The sequence below is a fragment of the Falco cherrug genome, chromosome Z, assembly GCF_023634085.1.
Source record: "Falco cherrug isolate bFalChe1 chromosome Z, bFalChe1.pri, whole genome shotgun sequence".
In the NCBI taxonomy this organism is placed as follows: Eukaryota; Metazoa; Chordata; class Aves; order Falconiformes; family Falconidae; genus Falco; species Falco cherrug.
Window position 1 is genome coordinate 19,398,658 of NC_073720.1, and position 24,987 is coordinate 19,423,644.

The 24,987-nt window shown below is 40.9% G+C and overlaps 1 protein-coding gene across 1 annotated transcript in view; it reads right to left on the reverse strand.

The window, feature by feature from the left end:
- LOC102054047 (chondroitin sulfate proteoglycan 4-like) overlaps positions 1–24,987 on the reverse strand; it is a 44,447-nt gene that overhangs the window by 8,598 nt on the left and 10,862 nt on the right. The window contains exons 3-8 of the mRNA XM_055699590.1: positions 19,511–23,080; positions 18,174–18,644; positions 17,201–17,377; positions 11,554–11,752; positions 5,770–5,901; positions 1,500–1,672 (exon numbers count right to left, since the gene is read on the reverse strand). Of these exons, the coding sequence (XP_055555565.1) occupies positions 1,500–1,672; positions 5,770–5,901; positions 11,554–11,752; positions 17,201–17,377; positions 18,174–18,644; positions 19,511–23,080 (4,722 nt within the window). The remainder of the gene's footprint in view (positions 1–1,499; positions 1,673–5,769; positions 5,902–11,553; positions 11,753–17,200; positions 17,378–18,173; positions 18,645–19,510; positions 23,081–24,987) is intronic.

The window sequence follows — 24,987 nt, forward strand, 5'->3', positions numbered from 1 at the left end:
TATGAGGAATATACAGTGTTTACAATATCAACGCCATTTTCTCACTGATACTTAACTTCACATGGCTACAACAGGCTAGACCATGAAAGTTTCTTTAGTATCTCTTTTCTCTCCATTATACCTCATTCTCTACCATAATAAATAGCAAGCTGGTTAGAATACTTTAATTCTACCTGCAGTAAGTCACTTAGCTCTATTGTTTGAAGTGAAAATGGCCAATACAAATGCTTCTGACAGAGAAGAAAGGCATACATGTTATTACAGCTCAAATTCTTACACAATTTACAAAGTTCAAAGGAAAGTTAGCTATACATTAGTAAGAACTGAAGCTATAGAGAATACGCAGCATGTTCTGACATGGCACTGTCTGATAAACGTATGTAAAGATCATATCCGTAGCAAAAAGAGTAACACTTCAAAACCTTAGCTGAAAGATTTTCTGTCTGACATGCTTAACTGTTTCATCTAATGCTCATAAAAATCACATATTTTAGAAACAGAAGGGAACAGTATCATTAAACAGTTCATCTCCTTCATAATGCAAGGCAAAACACAGCAACTATTGCAACAAAACCAATAACATAATAGGATTAGAACACAGTTTTATGATTATATATTCTGTGTTCATCTTGATTTATAAAGTTCAAGTGAAGATTCACCCCACCACAGTCCTTGGTCAGGTTTTTTCAAAATCTGAGGACAACTAATAAAAATGTCAACCTTTTTTCCAGGTTTTATTGGTCAAGTTTTTATTTTTGGTCAATAAACTTTCTCATTCCTTCATACACTAAATCAAACTGCCACTTTTAAAATCTGTAAGCATATATCAAGACCAAATTATCTCTTAACTTTTCCTCCAGCCAAGTCAAAAGATTGAGCTCCTTTTATCTCCCCGGCTTAGATTTTCTGAGAATAACTTAGTGCATGCAGCGCACACAGTTGTGTTCAGATTCTGCATACAGACGTAAGTAATTTCTTTTCAGATGCAAAAGAATGTTTTCCATCAAGTTACATGAGCTGCCATGTTTTAGTCATTCAAGTATGAGACCCTGTATCACAGTTAAGATTCTTTAAACACTTAATATCGCAGCCAGTCAAGTCAATAAAAGTCCTCTTGGGGACACCCATGAGGGCTGCGTACAGCTGAAATGCGTCTGATACTTGGACTTTTCATAGAGCAAAAGGCTACTCCTGCCAAAAACTAATGGCTTCCAACCTTGGACTGCTGGTTAATGGCACCAGAACAGCTCTTCTTGAAAAATACTGTTACAAGCAGAACAGTGGAAATTGCCAAGGCCCTGTAGTATCCAAGTAGAGGGGAACAAAAGCTCCTCTTGCATTCATTACTAGATGCCAGATAATTAGTGACATGCACTGATGGATCACATATGCCTGCTTACTTAACAGATATAAATGGATCCAACGAAGAACAAGCAACTGAGATGCCCTTTGAAATAACAATCTACCCCTGAACTATTTATTATAAAGTAAATGCTTACCATAGACTGCGTAAAACTGAGGATTTCCTGAGTAGTATTATCAGAATTTACTCTGATCAGCCTTCCAAGTTTTGGGGAAGTTACAATCATAAAAGTTATAGTTCTGTTTCCTGCATTGGTCACATCATTGGTTACAGCTTTCAGATCGTGTCGTGAAATAGGTTTCCTGAAACCTAAAAAATGTCAATTGTAATAACATATATTTGCAACAGCAATTTTTCCCAAAAGCTATGTTTTGTACGCACAATCCACCCTCTCATCTAGGTATTCTACTTAGCATTTTAAAAACATTTTACATGATCAGCAGATTTACCTCTTTTTCTGGTTATCTTCCAGTTACAACTCTTCTACAGCTTTTTCAATCAAAAAGCCCATCAGTAGAATGCACATTTGTTTTACAAATTTTAAAAATGCAGCTCTCTTCAGGACACGTAATCCCTAAATACTAGCTTTTGCAAAAACAACCCAAGGTAAGGAATAGAGCATGTATAAAGAGCCCTGCTCCTATATTACATGTCTAGAACTGAATTCAGACTCCAGCTGAAGTCACCATTGTTAATGATTTTGGTAATCCCAGCTGCCCACAGAAGGCAGGGTGACTTGGCAGAAAGAAGCCTTAACACAGCAAAGTTTCTAGTGAACACACAAACTAAAATCAATTATTACCAGAAGCTTGAACCACACTTTATTGATATGAAAGATGATTTTCATTAAATGAAATTAAAAAATAAATACTGGTTTAAACAAACTAGGAGGAGCATCACACAGCAGAAATAACGGCCTGAACTGAAATAATGTATTATTAAGATGGACAGGGACTAAGGGGTAACAAAATCCTTTTAATACATAGCACCACACCACCAGTAATGTCTGGCTTAAATATTGTAAAGATTTATAAAGACCCTTCTGGCATTTAGTCAAACCAAAACTATTTTTGACATAGCTGTGACAAAATCAAACCTAGTAATTTCCTAAAAGAAAAAAGAGTTTTTACTTGGCTTCTTCTTGATGCACTGTTTCATGGTACACACTCAGTAACCTAAATCTCACGATTAATGATACTCTTGGAGGAGCACTAGATTCATATAATCCTATTCCCCATCCCCACTTCTACCTCATGTTTAAAATTTTCCTTCTTTCTTGAGCAACAAGCTTTTACAGGTTGCAATACATAACTTCAGATACTAGCTGTATATATCCCTGAAGTCTGAATTATCAATACATATTCAATAAAGCATAATGTTTACACAGGAATTAACACAAAATAAATGTTCGTGCTATAATATTCAGAAGAAAAGTATGGTAAGGAAACTGAAAAATGGGGATGTTCTGCAAAGCCATTAGTAATGCCAGGATTCGGCCTGTTCACATGTAGTTGTGCCCTGGTTCAAACCCTATCTACTTTGAAACAAAGTTATAATGAAGAGAACTTCTGGCTCTGCCTGCTTTCCCCTGCCTCTCTGTCCATACTGCTCTGAAGAGTGAAGCAGTTCCTCAGGTCTAGTAAAATTCTCCCATACTCTGTCTAATTCAAGAAGTCTCCCTTCTCTTCCTCTCTCTTCCCTTTTTTGTGTGACAAAGAGGGAAGCATGACCTTGTGTTGCGTGTACAGCAGATGTGGTCAGGAACATAGAACTGAAAGCAACAGCTAATCAGACCACGTGTATCTGCAAACTCAGTTATTTCTCAATAATCTCTTACTTATGCAAATCAGGTCTCATTGCTATAACAGAGTAAGATGGAGTAACTGTCAAATATGATCACACTGTAGCAATGGAAGTTACCACTCCAGTTTTTCATAAGTGTACCAGATTACCACACCACCACCATCACAGTGCAGGGACATGGGGGCCACAAAGTCCCTGTCTATTCCTAGTAGACTTGATCTCACAGCACAGGCTGAAATACAGTCTTGGGCCACAGACAGTAAAGTCACTCATGCTTTCCTGTAAAATGGGATCTTTCCCCAAACATAACCTCCTCCTTCACCCACTTTTGTCCTGAGACATCAGAACCTTTTCCAGCACTCACAGTTGTTCTGCTCTGGCCCAGCACCTCAACAGGGAGAAGAAGAAGGTTATTTGCCAGCCACAGACTAGGTGAAGGAAAGGGAAGGGAAGCGCGCACACTGTCTGCTTGCTCCCACAGGCAGGAACAGAGCTGTTGCAAAACCAACCCCACCCAAACACAGGAGAAAGAGGCAGAGATAGGGGAGGAAGACACACAAGGATGGGTGCTGTAAAGTGTGTCCAAGCTTATCCATACAAGTAAAACGCAACAGCATAAGGCCATCAGTGGTATGTAATAATTATGGTGTTAATTTTTACTGTCTACATTTAAGATTTGGAAAGTGCTTTGGCATGAGTATTCTGCCTATCACTGTTAAACAGTTATGAATCATCTCATCTATGGACTGCTTAGACAGCTCTGCCTCCAAAAACCTAGAAGGCAGGCTGCCTCTTCTTCTCAAAGAGCTACTCGGGTCATTCATTCTTTGAGTAACTGCTTCCCTGAAGACAGCAAATTTCCACATGGTAGGTATCTAGCATGTGTAAGAAAAAACTCATATATCTTGTAGTCAATTTACTTAGCACATTGAATAAAACAAGCTTCTGTTGAACAAAAAAAGTCCATAAATTGTATAAACAAATCTGGTATATCCAACACAGAAGAAAACAGCAGTATATGCTCTTATAAAATTGCAGAACAATATGCTTAAGAGAACAGTTTACACCCAGTCATGAAGAAATACCAAATTCTTCAAGATACATTCAATTTTTACTTCTCTAAAGAGAAGATTGTTCAAGTTGTCTCAAAATTAACTTTTCCTCCAGTGCTATAAAATATAACAGGACACTGGCTATTGTTTTTATGTGTATTAACCATTTGGCACCATCATTGTTGTAATAGTAATTTCATGATAAGCAAGTACGGCTGAAACCCATACAGCTCCAGAACATCTTTTAAAAGCATCATAAAGAGAATGGGTGAAAAAGCTGGTATTCTAACACCAAAAAGGAATTTTGCCAACCCAAAGTAAGCAAGAATTCAATAAAAACTCTAGGCTTAGATGAATACAGATTGCAGTGCTGAAAGAAATACTGTATTTTGCAAACTAGAGAACAGATTGACAGTCTGGAGACTTTGCCCTCCATGGAAGTACCAGGCACACTCTTCTTACAATTATCTCTGTCTTAAGATAGAACTCCTGTAAACCCCTGTGCCTGAGGCAACCTTACACACCAAAATCCCAGATTAATAAACTCTGTAAGTGGATTTATGTGAATCCCATTTATATTGACTGAAGTAGAAGATCATGCCACTGCAATCTCATTTTTTGTTGCCTGTGTTTAAGTGGCTTTTGTTGCAAGCCTTTGTTTATGCTGCTTATATTCAGGAAGTTTAAGAAGCTAAAGTCTTCTCCTTCTGTATCAAATTAATAAATTAAGGTACAATGTAATACCTATAAAGCTTTACCAATTCTCATTCTCTCTCTGGCTGTACAGATCATGTTTAGACCAAAAAGAAGGTAGCACAAACAGAAGTGTGATGCAAGACATGGCTGAGAGAAGACTAATCTTAATTTCATCTTTAATCCTATAATTAATGTTAGATTACTAACTCAATGAGGAATTACTCTTGCCAATGCAAAGCAGTAAACGGCTCTGGTGAGACTCTTAACACATCAGCTCCTACAGGACTGGGATTTCATTAAGAAGATACTCAGCTGCTGATCCAACTAGTTTGAAACACACAAATACAAACCAAAGCTTTCAGTTCTTCTGATTCATCAGTGAGTCTGTCCTGCTCTCTGTAACTCAGCTCAAACAATAAGAAAGCAAACTAGCAATCTGGCAAACTTACGTGTGCTATTCAGAATCCCATGGACACAAGCTTCACTTTTGCTTTTACCAGGCAAAATCACAACCAGCTAAGACACCTCTAAATACATTAATATAGAGTTTTAAACAAATCTGAATGGGGAATGTTCAGAGTCTAGGCAGACACTGTTATCGTCACACTGCGCTTATTTATTTCACTGCCAATTTCCATGACTCCAAGCATATGCATATATCAAAAAATTAAAGACTACAAAACAATAAAGCCATATGTTGTTTGAGAAAACATAACTGTTCTTTTGAAAATCAAGACAGAGAGATGTTCCTAGGTACAGTTTTCTTTACTTTAGCCAACTAGCTATCTGACAAATAACTATATATTATGTAATTCTTCCAAGTAGACAAAGTCACAATAACCTTTAAAAACAGACCTGGAAAGACTCCAAGGCCTTTGTTCACTTCAAGGCTAATGACAAGCATCTGAGCTGTGATGCTGAAAGTCTGTCGAGGTGCAGAGTTCAAACCGTCTGTTACCTGGAAGTTGAAGCTTCCAGACATCGCTCCTGTAGAAAATAAAAATGTAAATTTATTCTTGTCTTATTCCATTTGTCATCCAAAACACACAAACATACAATGGACCCCTTTTTCTCCTGGCTACAGTGAAATATATCCAAAGACATCCTGAAGCAATTTTTGGTCAGTACCTCTTACCTTAATTAGAATTAAATAAAGTAATAATGCAGAGAACACCTTCCCAAGGAAAAACTACTGGCTGTTGTTCACACTCAAGGCCAGACATCCCTTAGATGTAAATCAGCAGAGTGCACATTCTTTCTTCACTGACCCTGGTAGAGCCGAAAACCAAGTTAAACTTGGGGAGACAACAACACCCAGATTTCCTATTCCTTTTCCACCTTAGGAGTGACCCTAAGGAGCACTTAAGCAGTCATATTTTGGCAAAGAAGGAATCTGGTGAGAAAAACAAGTAGAATGTTCTTTCATTTTCATTTACGTTTGAAAGATTGAATCAACTCTCAGGTTGTTTCCTTCACCTCTTCACTCTGCTTCAGCTTTGCTGAACAGCGTTATGTTGTCACAGCTTAAACTATTTCAGAGGTTATGTGTACTTGCACATTTTTTTCTTTAATCTTAGGATCTGCGTGTACTTTGGCATGAGCGATAGCAAAATACCTCCACAAGTCTGAGTGGATTGCTGTAAAAATCCACCTCTCGGTACTGACTTACTGCTTTAAGTAGAGGCTCCCCAGCTTAATTAGGTAAAAAGAGAGAATGAGAAATGGAAACATTAACTGTTGCAAACAGTTATCACTGCTCTTCTACTTGCTTTGCCCAATTTAGCAATGAGAATTGCTACATGAATATATATCCTGAAAGTGAGAGGGATTCCATGTACTTTCATATAAAGACCAGCACTCCTTGCCTCATTAGAAATTAACATATCAGAGGAATCGAACGTGGGTTGAGATTAAAGTTAAATCCCCTAGGCAACGCTCTTATATCCAGCCTGGCACCGAGGCAGCTCTAGAAGATCAGGTCATATTGTTTTTATTTTAAAAGCTTCTATTCTCTGATGGAAGATGCACAAGTAGTTGCACATGTAAAAAGGCATTGAGGAGTCTACTATTTACCTCAGGTTGGGGAAAAAAAAAAAAAAAAAAAGGCTTACTTAGCCTTACTTCGGTTTTTTGGCTAATGCAGGGCAACTGCCCAACTGATACAGACATTTTGTCATTGGCAGAGTCAGGAACAGGATTAAATCCTGAAGTGCTGCTTGGGTGGAGCACATATTATTTTGTCACAAATAAATTCTAAAGGCATACCTGATCAGAGGTGATAAAAAGGACCCAGAAAGAGGATTGCAAACACTGCACTGAAAAGACCCTGAGGCTTCAGAACCAACAAGAGTTCAATTCAGTACCCCTCGAAGGAAAACACTGGCAGGATTTAAGGGCAAGCCTCATACTGTGAAAGTGGGATGGGAGCACCCTGGAGTGAAGCAAGGGTGGAAAAGAGAAGGAATTCTCACACGGAAGGAGGAGTACAGAAAAGGGAATGTATATCCTGTTTCTGCATTTATGCTGGTGACAGTACAGTTGGGGACTACAGAGGAAACAAACACAAAATTTAAGGGGAAAACAGGAGAACAAAGACAGAAATTTGTAACTCACAGCACAGAATAAGCAGCACAATGTAAGACTGAACAAAGATGAAGAGAAATGAGGTCTAATGTTAGAGGCATAAAAGCCAAGTACTGTAGTACTTTCTTTGGCGATACAAAGGACCCCAAGGATGGGGAGTCACTGCTATGTACAGATGTAAAAGATCTGTGGTGCCACAAGGAGCAGCCAGGATATGGAAGGGCTGCCTCCGCCAAGAAGATGCTGCCTTGGGAAAGGGCTAGAGTGAGTAGGAAGGGTAGACACCAAGCTGTGGAGAACATGAAGTGGGGTTACTTCCCAGGAGGAGCCGAAGAAGCTAGCACACACTAGAAAACTCAAGATGATGGTCAGAACAGCTGAAGATAAAAAGGGGTAAAAAGCTGGATGAAAGCAATCAGATAAGGAAAGGCCCCAGGACAAGGCTGGAAGCAAAAAATGGAAGTAACAACTACATTCTAGCAACAGTCCAAGATGAAGGAGGAAAGAAAACCACAGACTGAGAAAGGAAAAGAAGCAACATGTCCAAACTACTTCCTAAACACCAGAGGCCATGAGTCTGAGCAGATGGCTGAGCCAGAGCAGCTGCAAGAGCTGACACATGACCTGAGCAATTCTACTTTTCAGATTTACTATACAACCCACACTCCCACTCACTGGAAAATGAAAATTGCTATTCTTTTTACTTGTATTAAGATTCACTTCCTAAGACTACAGATGTGCATGTGCCCTTTCTGGAACCCAAGACTGGATTAATTTCATTACATTGAGACTACCACCGTCCTACCACCATAAGGGGTTTTAGTCAAAGTCTCTCTCGGAACAATTTAAATGGCTTGGCTCACTTTTGCCATGCTCTTGACCTTTTATTTCCTGACTAAATTATTTGAGCAGGATACTTGCAGCTCACCAGCAGCTGCTTGTAAAGCAATCTCAGCAACGCATATGCACTCTGCAAGACAGTGCATTGGAAGACAGAGCACTTTAACCTGCACCAAGCCTCATAAAGACACAGCACAGATCTGGAATGACTGCTGCACCCAAGGGAGCACTAGAAATAATTCCAGCCTGCCTCGGGGCTGGCAAGAAAGTGCTGTGGAGGCAGCAAGGTAAAAAGTAGGATTGCAAACCTGGACTTCAGGAGACCTAACTTTGGCCTCTTCAAGGACCTGCTTAGAGAAATCCTATGGGTTAGGGCCCTAGAAGGTAGGGGGGTCCAAAGCAGCTGTGTAATATTCAAGCATCACTTCCTCCAAGCCCAAGATCAGTGCATCTCTATGAATAAGAAATCATGCAAAGGGGCGGGAGGCCTGCATGGATGAGCAAGGAGTTCTGGCAAAGAAGGAAGTTTATGGGATGTGGAAAAATGGACAGGCCATTTGGGAGGAATACAGGGATGTGGACAGAACATACAGGGAGGTGACAAGGAAGGATAAGGTCCATTTGGAATTAAATCTGGTGAGGGAGGTCAAGGACAACAAGAAGGGTTTCTTCAAGTACCTCAGCAGGAAAAGCATGACTGGGGAAAATGTTGGCCTGCTGCTCAATGAGGTGGGAGCGCCGGTGATGAAGGACACAGAGAAGGTGGAGTTACTGAATGCCTTCTTTGCTTCAGTCTCCACTGCCAAGGCCAGCCCTCAGGAATCCCAGACCCTGGAGGCAAGAGAGGAAATCTGGGAAAAGGAAGACATTCCCTTAGTCAAGAAGGATCATGTTAGAGATCACTTAAGAAAATTTAACACCCACAAATCCATGGGCCCCGATGGGATTCACTCTGGAGTGCTGAGGGAGCTGGCAGATGTTATTGCTAAGCCACTCTCCATCATCTTTGAAAGGTCATGGAGGAAGGAGACATGTCTGAGGACTAGAGGAAAAATGTCACTCCAGTCTTCAAAAAGGGCAAGGAGGACCTGGGAAACTACAGGCTGGCCAGCCTCACCTCCATCCCTGGAAAGGTGATGGAACAGGTCATCCTGGAGGTCATATCAAAGCATGTGGAGGAAAAGAAGGTCATCAGGAACAGCCAGCATGGATTCACCAAGGGGAAATCATGCCTGACCAACCTGATAGCCATCTATGATGGAATGACTGGCTGGGTGGATGAGGGGAGAGCAGCGAATGAAAGAAAGAGACCTCAGCAAGGCTTTTGGCACTGTCTCCCATAACACCCTCACAGGTAAGCTCAGGAAGTGTGGGCTGGATGGGTGGACAGTGAGGTGGATGGAGAACTGGCTGGATGGCAGAGCTCATAGAGTTGTGATCAGCAGCACAGAGTCCAGCTGGAGGCCTGTAGCTCATGGTGTTCCCCAGGGGTCAGTGCTGGGTCCAGTCCTGGTCAACTTACTCATCAGTGACCTGGGTGAAGGGACTGAGTGTCCCCTCAGCAGATTTGCTGATGATACAGAGCTGGGAGCAGGGGCTGATACCCCAGCAGGCTGCGCTGCCATTCAGCGAGACCTGGACAGGCTGGAGAGTTGGGTGGGGAGGAACCTGATGAAGTTCAGCAGAGGCAAGTGTAGGGTCCTGCACCTGGGCAGGAACAACCCCACACACCAGCAGAGGCTGGGGCTGACCTGCTGGAAGGCAGCTCTGTGGAGAAGGGCCTGGGAGTGCTGGAGCACAGCAAGGTGCCCATGAGCCAGCAGTGTGTCCTGTGGCCAAGGCGGCCAGTGGGATCCTGGGGGGCATTAGGGGAACGTGGCCAGCAGGTCGAGGGAGGTGATCCTCCCCTCTGCTCTGCCCTGGTGAAGCGCATCTGGCGTGCTGTGTCCAGTGCTGGGCTCCGTGCTTCATGGGAGACAGGAAACTACTGCAGAGGGTCCCGTGAAGGGCTGTGAAGATGGTGAGGGGGCTGGAGCATCTCCCTTCTGAGGACAGGCTGAGGGACCTGGGCCTGCTTAGCCTGGAGAAGACTGAGAGGGGATCTTATCAATGTCTACAAGTATCTTAAGGACAAGTGTCAACAGACAGGGGCCAGGCTCTTTTCAGTAGTTCCCAGAGACAGGACAAGGGACAACAGGCACAACCTGAAACACACGACGTTCCTTTTGAACATGAGGAAGAATTTTTTTTACTTTAAGGGTGACACAGCACTTGAACACGTTTCCCAGAAGGTCTCTGGAGACACTCAAAACCTGCCTGGACATGGCTCTTTGCAACCTGCTCTAGCAGGGGGGTTAGACTAGATGACCTCCACAGGCCACTTCCAACCCTGACCATTCTGTGGTTCTGGGATTCTGTACTTCTTCCATCTCCTTCTCCAAAAGGGGTTTGTTCCTTCTTTACCACCTACTTTCCTCTTTCAGTTGAGGTAACACAGTAACAGACCTGGAGCAAGAGGAAAGAAGCCATCGCCCTGTAAAAGCCCCAACTCTTGCTCTGGCTGGAACGCCACCGGGATGTTCATTCCTGTGGCTTCCCCGCTCTGCCACTCAAGGGTGCATGAAGCTGCCCTGATTTCTTTTTTGTTCCCTACACATTCTCTCTGCAGCAGCAGCACAAATAACCCGACCTCTAACTCTGACTGCTGGCAGAAAAAAGTCAGTGTTTAAAAGCCAAATTCCTACACAGCCTGAAAGACAGGTTGACATCACCCAGATGAACCATAACTTCATTTCCCTGAGCTGCGCAGGAATAGAACTACATTGTGGTAGGTATCTGAGACACTGTTGGTCCATGAATTGCTCTGCACTGTAGCAAGAAGAAAGGTTTCAGGAGTTTCTCAATGACAATAGTAAAAAAAAAAAAAAAGGGTTTCACATCTCTGAAAGCCACAGCAACATTCCCCTACCGCAAACCTGCTTTCAGAAAGAAGACTGTGACTAACTGAACCACTAATACACCAAGGTTTCTTGGTGAGCAAGCATTTAAGCAGTCATTAGGCCCTTTCCTGTTTAGTTTGTGAGATCATGCATCACATAACTGGTACTCTGAGATTTTTGTGACATTACAAAGAGATCTTCAAAGGATTACAAACACAAATATACTGAACAGGAGAAATATTTTGGTAACAGAGGTGGTATTTTTGAAACCACATACCATTGTGCACAAATACCAGCTGCCCTTCAATTATATGAGCCTGGGTAAAACTAAGGATGCTCTTGTTTGGAGAAGATTTCAGAGCCAAGTGCCCATTGCTAGGTGGAGTGATGGAATATATCAGTTCTGATGGTGAGGAGTCCTTGTCTTCTGCACAGAGGTCATCAATAGTTATTTCCGTGACTGAACCCACCCAGACCTAGAAAAGCAAAGATAATAAAAAAATAGTAATAAAGAAAATGCATACAAAAGAAAACAGGGGTGAAAAAAAACTCAAAGAAAAAGAAAGAAGAAAGATTTGTGCTGTGCAACACTAGCAGCTATGACAGGTTTCATTACTGTCCATCCAAATCTCTGATCACGTACTGGAATAGTTAATGTTGGAAAATGGTTTTCAAAAACAAGGCCATGAAATAATACAAGCAAACACACCCTACAACAGTTTGAATTTTAGATAGCCGAACAAGTGCTCTATTTGTCAGGCACTATCCAAACTCTTACAAACACAACCAGATTGTATTATGATAACTGAGTCAAGGAGCTCCTTTCCAACACATACACATGAATATTAGTGTCATGTACTTCACAGCAGGCAAGGCATTCAACATGTTCTACTTTCACCAGCAGAAAAGAAAAAAGAAAAACAGCCTAGGTACAGCGCAATCTCCAATACAAATGAAATGTTTCTTGTAGCTGCATTGTTTCCTTCTAACAACACGCACTAAAGGCCCTTTCTTAGTGCTCCGAACAACCCACAGAGGTACTCAGTCCAGTGGGAGATGGAAGGAATCAACACCTCCAACAGTTGCGTACCACTTTGCAAGGTCATGCTTCCAGATAAAATAGTTAACTAGTTTTTAGAAAGACAGTATAAAAGTCAATACTTAATTCCAGTCAATCTTAATTATTTCATTAATTTTTTTAGCTTAAGATATGCACAAGCTGCAAGATCCTTCTTTCAAGCACAAAGGACTGCTGTCTGAAACTCATCCATGACTTTCTGGATAATTTCTTGTTTGGAAATTATAAGCAACAGCCCATTTTACTCTCCATCTTTGCTATACTTATTTGGAATTACAAACAAAAGTATAAGACTAACAAAGAACAATACATATTTATCTCAACAAGAAATGAGCATTCAATACATCAATACCAATTCTTTCCATGCAGAGTTTGTATTAAAGCGTACTATCTTAAGAATCTGAGCCTTTAAAAACCTCAGTTTGAGCTTCAAAAAACTGCATTGTCCCTTCCTGTCTTGCTATGGTCTTAGTACACTTAACCAGTATCTGGTAGTAACATCACACCAAATGGCTGAAGAGGAAACACGATCCCTGACAAAGGGTATTTTACCTCTGCCAGAACCAAAAAACAGCAACCACAGATGTTTCCCTACATATCAATTTTGCTTTTTAATAAAAACCATGGAAGAAAACCTATTAAAGCCACTGAGATTTTTGCCATGATACTTCAACAAAGGAAAGATTTAGACTACATTGTGTCCCAAAATAGGTGCCATGAAATAAGAGATACTAAAATGAAATTATATGTGTTTTCTAATTAGAAAAAAAAAAGCTTGAAAAAAAGTTGTGTTCCATTTTATAATAGAAAATATCTTGTAACCAGGAAGTAGCTATTTCCTGCCTTGAAATACATATTTCTCTGTAATGTAATTACTACTACTGATGTTTGATAAAAGATGCCACCTATAAACAAAAAGGATAATAACTAATAGTAAAGGCTGCCTTATTGAGCAGCACCAAATAACCACATCAGTGTCACTGTTTTTGTATGGAGACCCTTTAACTCAGTAGCACTTGATTCAAATCATTCTACAAAAAAAGTTCACATACAGAATATGCAAAAACATAAGAAAGGATTTTGCAAACATGTGTTTACAAATGATTCATTGAGTTTCAATTTTTTTCCTCTTACTAAAGGAAGAGCTGAGCTTTTTTTTCTGTAAGGCCAGTGTTTATTTCTATTGTTCCAGCACACTAACACACAATGCTTTTTAAAGTACTGCACATGACCTGCAACATGATCCTTGAGGAATGAAAGGAGATCCAAGAGCTGAAGAAGGGCTGTAGGGAAGCTGACACCCAGAATACTGCAAATACTGCGCAAGTGTCTTATTTTCCATGTCTGGGATCAAGTCCTCCTTGAAGGGCATCATGAAAACTGTATCTGAACTTCCAGAACATAGCATTACACTAATTCTGCATGTGCCTAACACATTCCACAGGCATAGTCCCAAAAAAGGTTCATGACCCTCCCCAGTAAGAACTAATTCATTCTGCTCTACTTACAGCATCCAGCTTATCATACCTCCTTGCATGCTACATATCCTACCAGAAACTTTATATTCATGGGCATTTTAATACTCTGGTGAGTGATTTAAAGAAATCAAACAAAATAAATACAACAAAACAACAGTGTTTGAATTTGTTTTTTAAGTAAGTCTAATTCTAGGAAAACACAGCCCTCTTGTGGCAACAGGAGGATACGGTCATTTCACAGCATCATGACCCATAAACGTATTTAAACATATACATAAACACAGCAAATAATGCCAGGGTAATGATCTTCTTAAGAATATCCTATTTCCCTTCTCCATTCCCACTCCATTAAAAAAAAATAAAAATGGAACCTGCGGAAATTTTAGGAAATTGTACCTAGAATGCTGTGCAGTTTCTAAATAAAAATACCCCTCATGCATTTACTGTTCTAATGGAAAGACTTTAAATTAAATGCAGGGATTACCAGCATACACTACAGAAGTTCTCAGGATAGTACAACTTTCTGTATCTCATAAGTTATGTTAATGTGAATACTTCAGCATGTCACAAAATCACAAGGCAGGAGGACACCCAACAAATCCCTAAAAACATCATTTACTTTCACTCCCTAGAGAAAAGTCAGTAATAATTCCTAACATTTTTGGTTGTTTGTCCTTCTGAAACTCCCTGTGGTGTTCATAACCTTCACAACAACAGACAAGGTTGTTTGAAGAAGGGATGTTATGGATGCCTCAGAAGTGAGGAAGCTAGAGTTGAAGGACCCATTCAGCATGTGTGCAGATGCCCAACAGTTTCTTGCATTTGGCCAGAAGCCCTGTGACAAAGGCCAAGATTAACTTTCATACATCCACATCAACATCACTGGCCACATAAGGCAGCTTTTCACATAAGATATTTCTCAACAGCAGATGCCATATACTAACCTATTTTTTGATTGTTCAGCAGTTCTTTCTAATCCTTTAGATTGAGATCTGCAAAATTTCTGAGGTGCTAAACTTCAGTCAAATCATCCTACTGGACCTCAGTTTTCAGAGTACTGGTCCCTTGTTTTATACTTATGTACGTTTTGAACATTTCCAACTTCTCAAAAGACATGAAAGAGCTACTGTCTTCCTAAAAGCAACACACAACAACTCAACATTCACCACTACAATGTCCTTAAGGAGCACAGACTGCTTGGCTAGAATATGGAGCCAGCGAGTATCACCCTAAACAGGAATGCCTGCCTCATCTCAATATTTAGCAGGACTAAGAAAACCCATTTTACCCCACCTACTTGGGATGTGCAAGTTCGCTTGGAAGAAGGATCACCTCAGTGTGTCCCTGCCAGGATGTATCTTCCAGCTTCATTTTAGTCTGTACATGAATCCGACATATGTCTACTTATTAGTACCCACTCATGACAAAAACTAAGGTTATTTCTCAGCAATAGCTTACACATGACCAGCAAAACCACAGGCCCAAAGGCAGCATACTGGTTCTGGGTAGCATGCAAAATGCCTCCCCAGAAGAGAGGACCAAGGTTAGCTCTGTCTAGGTTAAGCTCTGTTATCATTGTTCTTGGGAAGCCCAGGCTTACAGATACTTTTAGAAAAATCCATATGCTGCAGTGCAGTGCACTGCAGTTGTGTTAACAGACTGCAGTTCAATGCCACTAATGCACTAGAAGAGAGACACAGAAAAATCCAACTGGACATACGCCCCTCTTGTCTGTGACTGGACAAACATTACAGTGTGCTGTGCTGACGTCTGTAGAATACCGCTGTAATTACTTTAACCAGGGAAGGTTTTACTCTTGTGAATTTGAAATGCTTGTGAAGTATGTGCTTCTGCCAGCAGTCTCTGCACAAGCCAGGGTGTCTTTTGTTGCAGGCATCTGCAGACTGTCACAGACTATCTGCTGTCACTGCAAAGCCACGCGATACTACTACTATCACTGTTTTAAAATTAATGTCCTTTCTCATGTGAAGAGGCTAAATACACAACAAAAGGTTATGATTATCTTTACAGCAATCTATTCTTCCTCTGCAACACACAACTATGTAAAATTACATGCATGTTTTGGGTGCCACCAATTTGTAAACTGGACCATACGGCACTAGGGATGGTGTAGTATCAAAATACCCTGCTTAGCTTCTTTCAAACCCCTTCCTAAATATCTTCTCTGTCTTGATGCCTCTCAGCTGGTTTACAGTGATCACAGGTTCATCAGCTGACCCATATCCATTTCATTCTGCTTTTCAGTCACCTAATTTATTTTTACTCATCAGATCTCATACTGGAAGCCTTTACACACAGGGGCTTTTTGGTTTACATGGGTACAGTGTTCACAATAAATTGGTTCTGGTTACTATGATTATAACACAAACAAATAACAAGCCTATAAATAAATAAGCAAATAAATAAACAAACAAATCTGAAACAGCACTGAAACTGAAGTGATAGTAGTGACTTTTTTCAAAAATCAAAAGATTAAGAAGCCAGCTATGTCTGTTAAGAGCAAAAGGTAGCATCCATTAATGATTTTAAAATTTTCTTCAGAAATTTGGTGGCAGAGGGGGAGTTAAGACACAATTAGCATGTTCTTTTTTTAGCTCCTAGTATCACACGGTAATAGTTTCAGTGTCTGTACTAATACTTTGATGACCTCTAACACTCTAAGTTTTCACAGACTGCATCGTATTACTCTTATCAGAAACTTCTAAAGAAGGGAACATTCCTGGTTTGTATCAGAAATACCCAACGCATAGTGAATTCCCTAATGAAGTGCTAGTGAAAATGCTGCTCACTCCTCTTGCTCCATCCCACTGGGGATCCAGAGAGAAGCACGCAGCAGAATGCCCCTCCACCGGTCTGACCCTTTGGTACACTTAAAGGCAAGAGGCACAGGGTCTGAAGCCTGTCCAAAGACAACAGTGAGATGTTTGCACTCTCATTATCACTACTCCTGGTACTTTTCTAAGCTACACCATTCGTTAAGAGCCCTCAAGATGCCCTAGCAAACAACACTAACACACAACGATCCAGGTGCAAGCCATCCCACCCCACAAGACCTGTCAGTCCAAGAGACTTCACGTATCTTTAAGATTAAAATAAAGCTCAGTCAGCCTTCTAGATGAACTTTACATCACAACAGCAGAAAGTGTTCTTCATGATGACTAGAATCTCCCTAAATATACATTACCCTACCCCTTCCCTTCATTAACACTAATTTACTTAAACCCCAGGACCACCATTTGTTACATTGACTGCCCCACCAGAATCAAACCTAATGCTCTGTTAATGAAGGTACATTAACTGGTATCAGGTTAGAAATAATTTCAACATCACATGATTGACAAACATACCCGAAGAATTCTGTTAACTTTTATAACAGGAGCTTCATCATTTACGGCAGTAACTGTTACAAATACAGTTCGGGGCAAGCTTTGTTTCCACAATTCCGTGTTATTTACCATCACAGTAAAATTGTCCATCAGTTCCTCGCTGCCATCATGAACATAGTAAATTAATTCTTGCCCCACCTGAAAAATGTAACAACCGGAAAAATTAAAGAGGCTAAAAGAAAATGCCACAATGAAAGAAGAAAAATATTCAAGTCTTGTCATGCCTCTCTGTATTTATTGCCTCAACTTTTTATGACTTCTAAGACTTTATTCATGCTCATATCTGATCTGTACCTCTATATTTGTTGTTCTGTTCACAACAGCAAAATTTACAGCTCATCTGCCCATTCCTCTAGCCAGAATATCTTAATTTTGCCATTCTCAGCATTCCCCCTTCATCCTGAAGCACAATGTTTCCTGGAATCTATAAACTGAATACAGTTTTAGTAGATGGTGACTTACAGTTTTGTTGTTAGAGCTAAAAGACTGAAAAGTAGTTTATCATGCATATACTGCTTCTCTGTGAGCAAAGACATGACTGAAGAAAAATATTTTTTTTCCATTTTCCTCCTTGTTCAATCTACACATTATTTCCTCTGGTCTTTTCGAAATGTACTCACAGTCTGTCTGTTTTAGGTTTCCAGAACACCAACAACTCTGCCTAAGTGTGAGTGACCCCATCAGTCTACTGTGATTATAGCACACTAGTCTGTGTGAACACTGGTACACAAGGAAGTGATGTGGTTCACCACAACAAGGCACCCTCCCTCCCCACCCTAAATGACAAGGTAGCAACTGCACAAAGATCTTCAGTACAAGGCCAGAATAAAGCTCAGACTCATGCATCCCACCACTTCCTACCAAACCACCTCATAGCTTTTAGCAATACAAAGAATTAATCACGACTACAGCAAAGCAGATCTAAATGCATTACCTGTTTTCTGGTAAATGTGGTTAACTTTATTCCAGGAACATGAGAGTTTTCAATATACCCATGTTTTGGCTGCTCAATTAAAATAAATTCACAGCTGAGTCCTGCAAAGTGTCTACTAGAAATTTTAAGGTAGTCTTCCACCAGGGCTTTTGAGCCCCCTTCAAGTACCGTGAAGTTCTGTACTTCTAGTGGAATCATTCTGGGGATGATGTCTACAGAGATCTCAATTCCACTCACTGTTTGGACACTATTGGTCACATCCAGAGAAAAACGGTCATCGAGTTGGTCAGAAACTGTCTGCACATACTGAACCTTTCCCTCATCAACATCTTGCTGTGTGAAGCTCAAAACCGGCCTTTGGTCAGCACTGAGATAATTTTCTTCTGAGGAAAACTTCCGAATGTATCCATGTGCTGGAAGCTGTCTTACTGTGAACACAATCTCAGATGAAGAACTGTTTTCATGAACAACCTTAAATTTAAAAACATACCCCAAAATTATTTAAACAGACATGGGAGAAATTCTATAACTCTCTTCTGAATTTTTCACTTTTAACCCTGAGCTTGTCTACCTAATTAATTGGCATTCTTATCTGGGTTACATAGTTCCTAATACAGGCTCCTTTAAGTAGACATGTGTTAAATAAACATGGCATGGCAGTGTTTTGTAACCCCAATTAAGTTTTTTAAATTTTGAATAGGAACAAACGGCAGAGTTAACTAGTGGCTAAGAACTGCAGACCCCTGCCTGCAAGAAGGATTTGGCCAGCACAGTGGTGTGCTGCCAGAGCCCTCTCGCGGCAGTTACTGCAAGGCTACACACAAACCATGGAGGGGGAAGCATTACCCAAAGAGAAACGACCACAGGTTTGTGAGTCTATGTTTTTAAACTTTTGCATGCAATCCCCAGACAGTGTTAACTGGGCTAGTTCCAAACTGAATGAAACAAAACCCTTTTTTCCTTGGCATTTCCCACTAGCTCAAGTAAGAACAATACACGAAGTACCAACAATTGTCACAACTAAAATAAATATACAAGTGCAGCGTGCCCAAATCTTAACTTTTTCAAGCACCAATATGTAACAGAGTCAAAGACTATGGGCAGCTTTTTCCTTTAATATAACCAGTTTTCCTTCTTAGAAATGGAACCTTGCTAGTGTCAGCCTCCAGAATTACGCATCCAGAATGCAGTCATGTTACTGCAAACCAAAAGGAGATAAAGAAGTCAGAGACTAAATACACTGCAACAGCTGAGAAAGTGGTGAAGAAAACTCGCTACGAGACTAGAGAAATGCACACTATTGGTCTATGCACTTTATTAACACACAGTTAACTTACCTGCAGTTTTCCTTTACTGATTTTCACTGGTTTTCCTTCTTCAACCAAAAGATTGTTTTTGTTCACAATCCTTGGTGGCGACTGGTGACTTTCCAGATATATGCGAACATGCACTCCAGCATCCAGATGGACATCTCTAGCATGGATTGTAAAGTTAAATGTGTCAATACGGTTGCTGCTGCCATCATGCCTGTAAGTCACATACCCCTTTATCAGATCAAGCTGAGTAAAAGAATCCACCAATAGATTATTTACATATATTCTTCCATATTTTGGGAAAGAGACAATCTCATATGTAAGCTCATGATCATTTCTTATGTCTTCATTTGTAACAGCACTTAGGTTAGCTGTTGTTACAGTTTCCTCTTTCCCTTTCTGAACCAGCAAGCCTGTATTATTTGCCAGCCTAACATAAGGATCAGTGGCGCTAACTTCCAGAAGTGAAGAGGTATAGTGCTTGCCGTCTGTCACAAAGAGCACAAAACGCCCAAAATCTGCACCACGGTGTATGAACAGGACTTGCTTCTGCTCCAGGTCCACTTGTTTGAATTGGTAGAGTCTGTGCAAAGTATCATTTGTTAACACCAAGTCCCCATTGGAGATGCCACGTCTAGTATATAGCAACTGTCCATCATCAAAATCAGAATCAGGATCATGATAGCAAAGATCTGCCAAAGTTAATAATCGCTGCCCATTTCTTACTACATTAAATATCTTATCAATTACACGTACTGGTTTCTCATCATTCTTCAGGTGGACAGAAATGTTGAATTTAATTTCTACTGAGAAAGGTTCTACTTCTGGATCAAAGTTTGCCCACTGTCCTGACTCTTCACTGGAAGCTCTTAAAAGAAATTCATCAAACGCTGTCTCAGAGTCATCGTGCACATACATAAGGCGGTTATCCGTTATATCTTTGCTAGTGAAAGTGGTGACATTGTCATTACTTTCAAATGAGCCTAAAAATTTACTGAGCTTTAATTTCCCATGCTTAGGAAACTGTGTAACTTTATATTGGAAAGTTCTATTATCCGGTGTTTGCACAAACAATTTTGTGCTTGTTATTAACTCTCCTTCACCTTCAGCAACAGTCAGGCCACTGTTGGTCAAAATAATGTTTCTGAAATCTGATTTGATATAGACGTCAAAGTCATATAAATTTGATTCCAGGTACTTTGTAGAAATGAGGAATCTAAATGAATCACAGTTGTCTTCATGGTATTTGCTGATCAATTCATATGCTACTTTTTCATCAGTAATATCTTTCTGGCTAAAGACTGAATCTTTTTTCAAAGGCTGGTCATTAAGCAGTATCTGTCCATTCTTTGGTAGGGACTGCAATTTAAAATTAAGCTCATCTTCAGGTATTTCTAGATCCACAATCACAGCAAAAAGATTATCTGAATTCAAGGTGGTTTTTTTTGATTTTTCAACTTCCAGAGGAGCATGTTTCAATAAACTGTACCTTAACCATTTCACTTTGATTGGGAACGTGTGCTCTTCACTGATTCTGTTCCCTATGTTGACTTTGAATTTAAATTGATCAGTTACGTTTTCCATCTGAATTTCTTTAAAAGTGCTACAGTATCTCACACGGCTGCGCTGAACAGAGCGTTGAGAAAAAGAGTTGACTTGTTTCCATTCCCCGCTGGAATGCTGTCTTTGGACTTCCCCAAACTGTGGTGGCTCTGTGATGTCATACCGTATCTCCAGCTCCTGGAGGTTGGCATTTGTTTCAACTGCGAGATGCCTAGGTGTGATCAGAGCTGTAACACCCTGGAGTAGCTTTACCCCTGAGTTGTTGACAACTCTGTAATCCAAAGGAACTGCCATGACACGTAACACAACAGTGTTGCTCACCTTCTCCCCATCACTCACCCTCAGAACAATCCTTGAGTTCTTGACACCTGTGTGGACAAAGAAAACATTGCCTTCTCTTAAATTCTCGTTAGAAAAAGTAGTAATAGGTTTTCCAGGATGCTTTGAATTTTCTAAAAATCCTGCATCTGCATTCAGATTTCCAAGCACTGAAAGACTAAGATCCATAGGATCTGTATCCCTATCTAGAACTTTTATCAGATCACTAGTCAAACGTTTTTTGGAGTTCTCTAAGAGAAGCAGCAAGTTTCCCTCAGGAAGTGTGATCTCAGGTGCATCATTTACTGGAGTGACAGTAATGCTGAACACATGATGCTCATTTCCTTGCAAATATGGAGGCACAATCTTCTCACTAGTGGTAGAAATGGAGAAATTAAAATAATCGTAAGTGTCCTCAGAGCCATCATGGACATAAAGAATCTTCCCTTGCCACAAATCATTCATAGTAAACATATTTACCTCCTGCGCTGGTTCAACATCTAGCTTTAAGTCTCCATGAGAGGGTCGTTCCTTTATTTCAAATAGAATTTGTGATTGATGAATCCCTAATTTCTGAAAGTCTAAGTTGACTTTTATATGTTTAGATTCAAGTGAAGCTTGTCCACCCTCTAGCACAATCAAGTTACTTAGAACTAAAAGGGGACTTTTGTCTTCCTTGCCCAGAGAGACAGAGCTTTCAGGGGAAATGGCAAATGTTGGGGCGGCTTTCACAGTAGGGTTCTTTACAGCCATGTCTGAAGAAAGATTTTTATTAAAGGTACTTTCTGTTTCACATCCAGCTGAAATGTCCTTTGTTACCAGAACATTCTTCAGTGATTTCTTTTCTGAATTGGTTTTCAGGTCTCTTAAGCAACCTTTGAAGGATCCTCCTCTGGCATACTTTCCAGACACTGAGATTAGCTCTAACTTAATCAACTCTAATCGTGTGCTGTCATCTACACCACCTACAAAAAGAGACCCCTTCAGAAGCGGCAGCTTACTGTGGGGAGGCAATGATTTTTTCACAGTTTCTTCATCCAATGTCAGCTGCAAATACTCTGCAGTAAATTTCAGTTTGATGTAGTGCCAATGACTATCATTGACTGACCTACGAGAGGAAAGCTGGGTTCTACTTTTATGTTTTCCAACACAGGCTTTAATTAATCCGTCTTCAATTTCCATTGCAATGAAATCTCCCGCTTGCCCAGGATGGTAAAGCAGCAAGCCACGTGCAGCTGAGGTTTGCAATGTAAACTCCAAGATTCCCTCGTCGTCAACATTCCATGATGGGAAAGAAACATAGGATCTGGAACTGAAGAAACTAATGGGTTCATCTTCATCTGCGAAGAATTCATCACTGCATCCCACTGAAACTTCATGGAGATTTTTAAAGCCAGGAGAAGGTCTCAGAGGCATCAGAATGTCCAGCTGATTGAACAACATGTCATCAATACACCCTCGGAAACCGGGTAGTGCTCCAACAAGGTAGGGAACTTCAAGTTTACTAGTACCACCTATGTAGAATCCATAATCTATATTTAATTCATAGAGAATTCCAGGCATTTTTGCACTCGTTCTATCATGTTTATCAGTTACTAATGTGACATTATCATGTTCATGATGTAGTTCAACCAGGTGCCAAGCTAAATCATTCAGCTGAGATCTTTGCTGAGAATGCAGTACTCGTTCCCCCATGCCAAAGTTAATTCTCAACTGCAAGAGAAGAGAATTTTACCTATCAAAATCCAAAGTGGTATTTTTCACAATCATATATTAAAATATAGTTAATACATTACTTTTCATATTAAGCACACAATTTACAAATTATAATTGAAAAAATAAAATCCCACTAAAATTTTGTGTAGGCTTACTTGGCATCACAAGTATGACTTGAATAATTACAAAAGGGCGAATGGGCTCCTCAGCAGTCCAACTAGGACTCCTGAGAACCCAAGTGACAATGATCTTTCAAGAACTTACCCTGCAGAAAAACTATTATTTGGATCCAAACATTTTCTATGATGCTAACTAACACTATCACATCAGAAATTCTGCCTTTCCTGAACATCATGCATTGAACACAATGATCCAATTTGATCTTAACACAACGATCTTGATTTCAGTGGAAATGAGGAAGACGCAGGAAACTACAGGCTGGTCAGTCTCATCTCAGAATCCTTAGATCCTCCTGAAAACTATGCTAAGGCACATGGAAAATAAGGAGGTCACTGGTGACATCCAGCATGGCTTCACTAAGGGCAAGTCAAGCCTGACAAATTCAATGGCCTTCTATGATGGGATTACAGCGCTGGTGGATGAGGGAAGAGCAACTGACAACATACTTGGACTTGTACAAAGCTTTTAACAGTGTCCTGCACAACATCCTTGTCTCTGAACTGGAGAGACGTGGATTTCCTAGGTGCACCACTCAGTGGATAAGGGTGGTGAATAATGTGGATGGTCGTACTCAAAGGGTTGTGGTCAACGGTTTGATGTCCAAGGGGAGATCAATGAGGAGTGGCATTGCTCAGGGATCAGTGCTGGGACCAGCACTGCTTAACACCTTTGTCAGCAACATGGCCAGTGGGACTGAGTGCACCCTCAGCAAGTTTGCTGACAACACCAAGCTGTGTGGTGCCATCGACACGCTGGAAGGAAGGGATGCCATCCACAGGGGCCTTGGCAGGCTGGAGAGGTGGGCCCATGTGAACCTCATGAAGTTCAAGAAGGCCAAGTGCAAGGTCCTGCACCTGAGACAGGGCAACCCCAAGAAAAATCACAGGCTGGGTGGAGAATGGATTGAGACCTGTCCTGAGGAGAAGGGCTTGGAGGTGCTGGTGGACAAAAACCTCAACATGACCCAGCAACATGCGCTCACAGCCCAGAAAGCCAACCATGTCCTGGTCTGCATCAAAAGAAGTGGGGCCAGCAGGTCAAGGGAGCTGATTGTCCCCTCTATGCTGCCCTCTTGAGACCCTGCCTGGAGTACCATGTTCAGCTCTGGGGTCCTTCAGACAGTAATAAGGACATGGACCAGTTGAAGCAAGTCCAGAGGAAGGCCACAAAAACGATCAGAGGGCTGGGCACCTCTCCTATAAAGACAGGCTGAGACAGCTGGGGGTGTTCAGCCTGGAGAAGAGAAGGCTCCAGGGAGACCTTATAGCGGCCTTCCAGTACCCAACAGGGGCCTACAAGAAAGCTGGAGAGGGACTTTGTACAAGGGCATGGAGTGACAGGACAAGGGGGAATGGCTTTAAATTGAAAGAGGGCAGATTTACATTAGATATAAGGAAGAAATTGTTTACTGTGAGGGTGGTGAGACACTGGCACAGGTTGCCCAGAGCAGCTGTGGATGCCCCATCCCTGGCAGTGTTCAAGGCCAGGCTGGATGGGGCTTGGAGCAACCTGGTCTAGTGGAAGGTGTCCCTGCCCATGGCCGGGAGGTTGGAACTAGATGATCTTTAAGGTCCCTTCCAACCCAAACCACTCTATGATTCTATGATCTAGAGATCTCAAAGGCTCTTAAAGGCCACTTTTAATAACTATGAGAGTAAGAAATAAATACAATATTTTGAAATTATCAATTATGTGATTTTTCAAATTTTTTAAAACAAACTTTG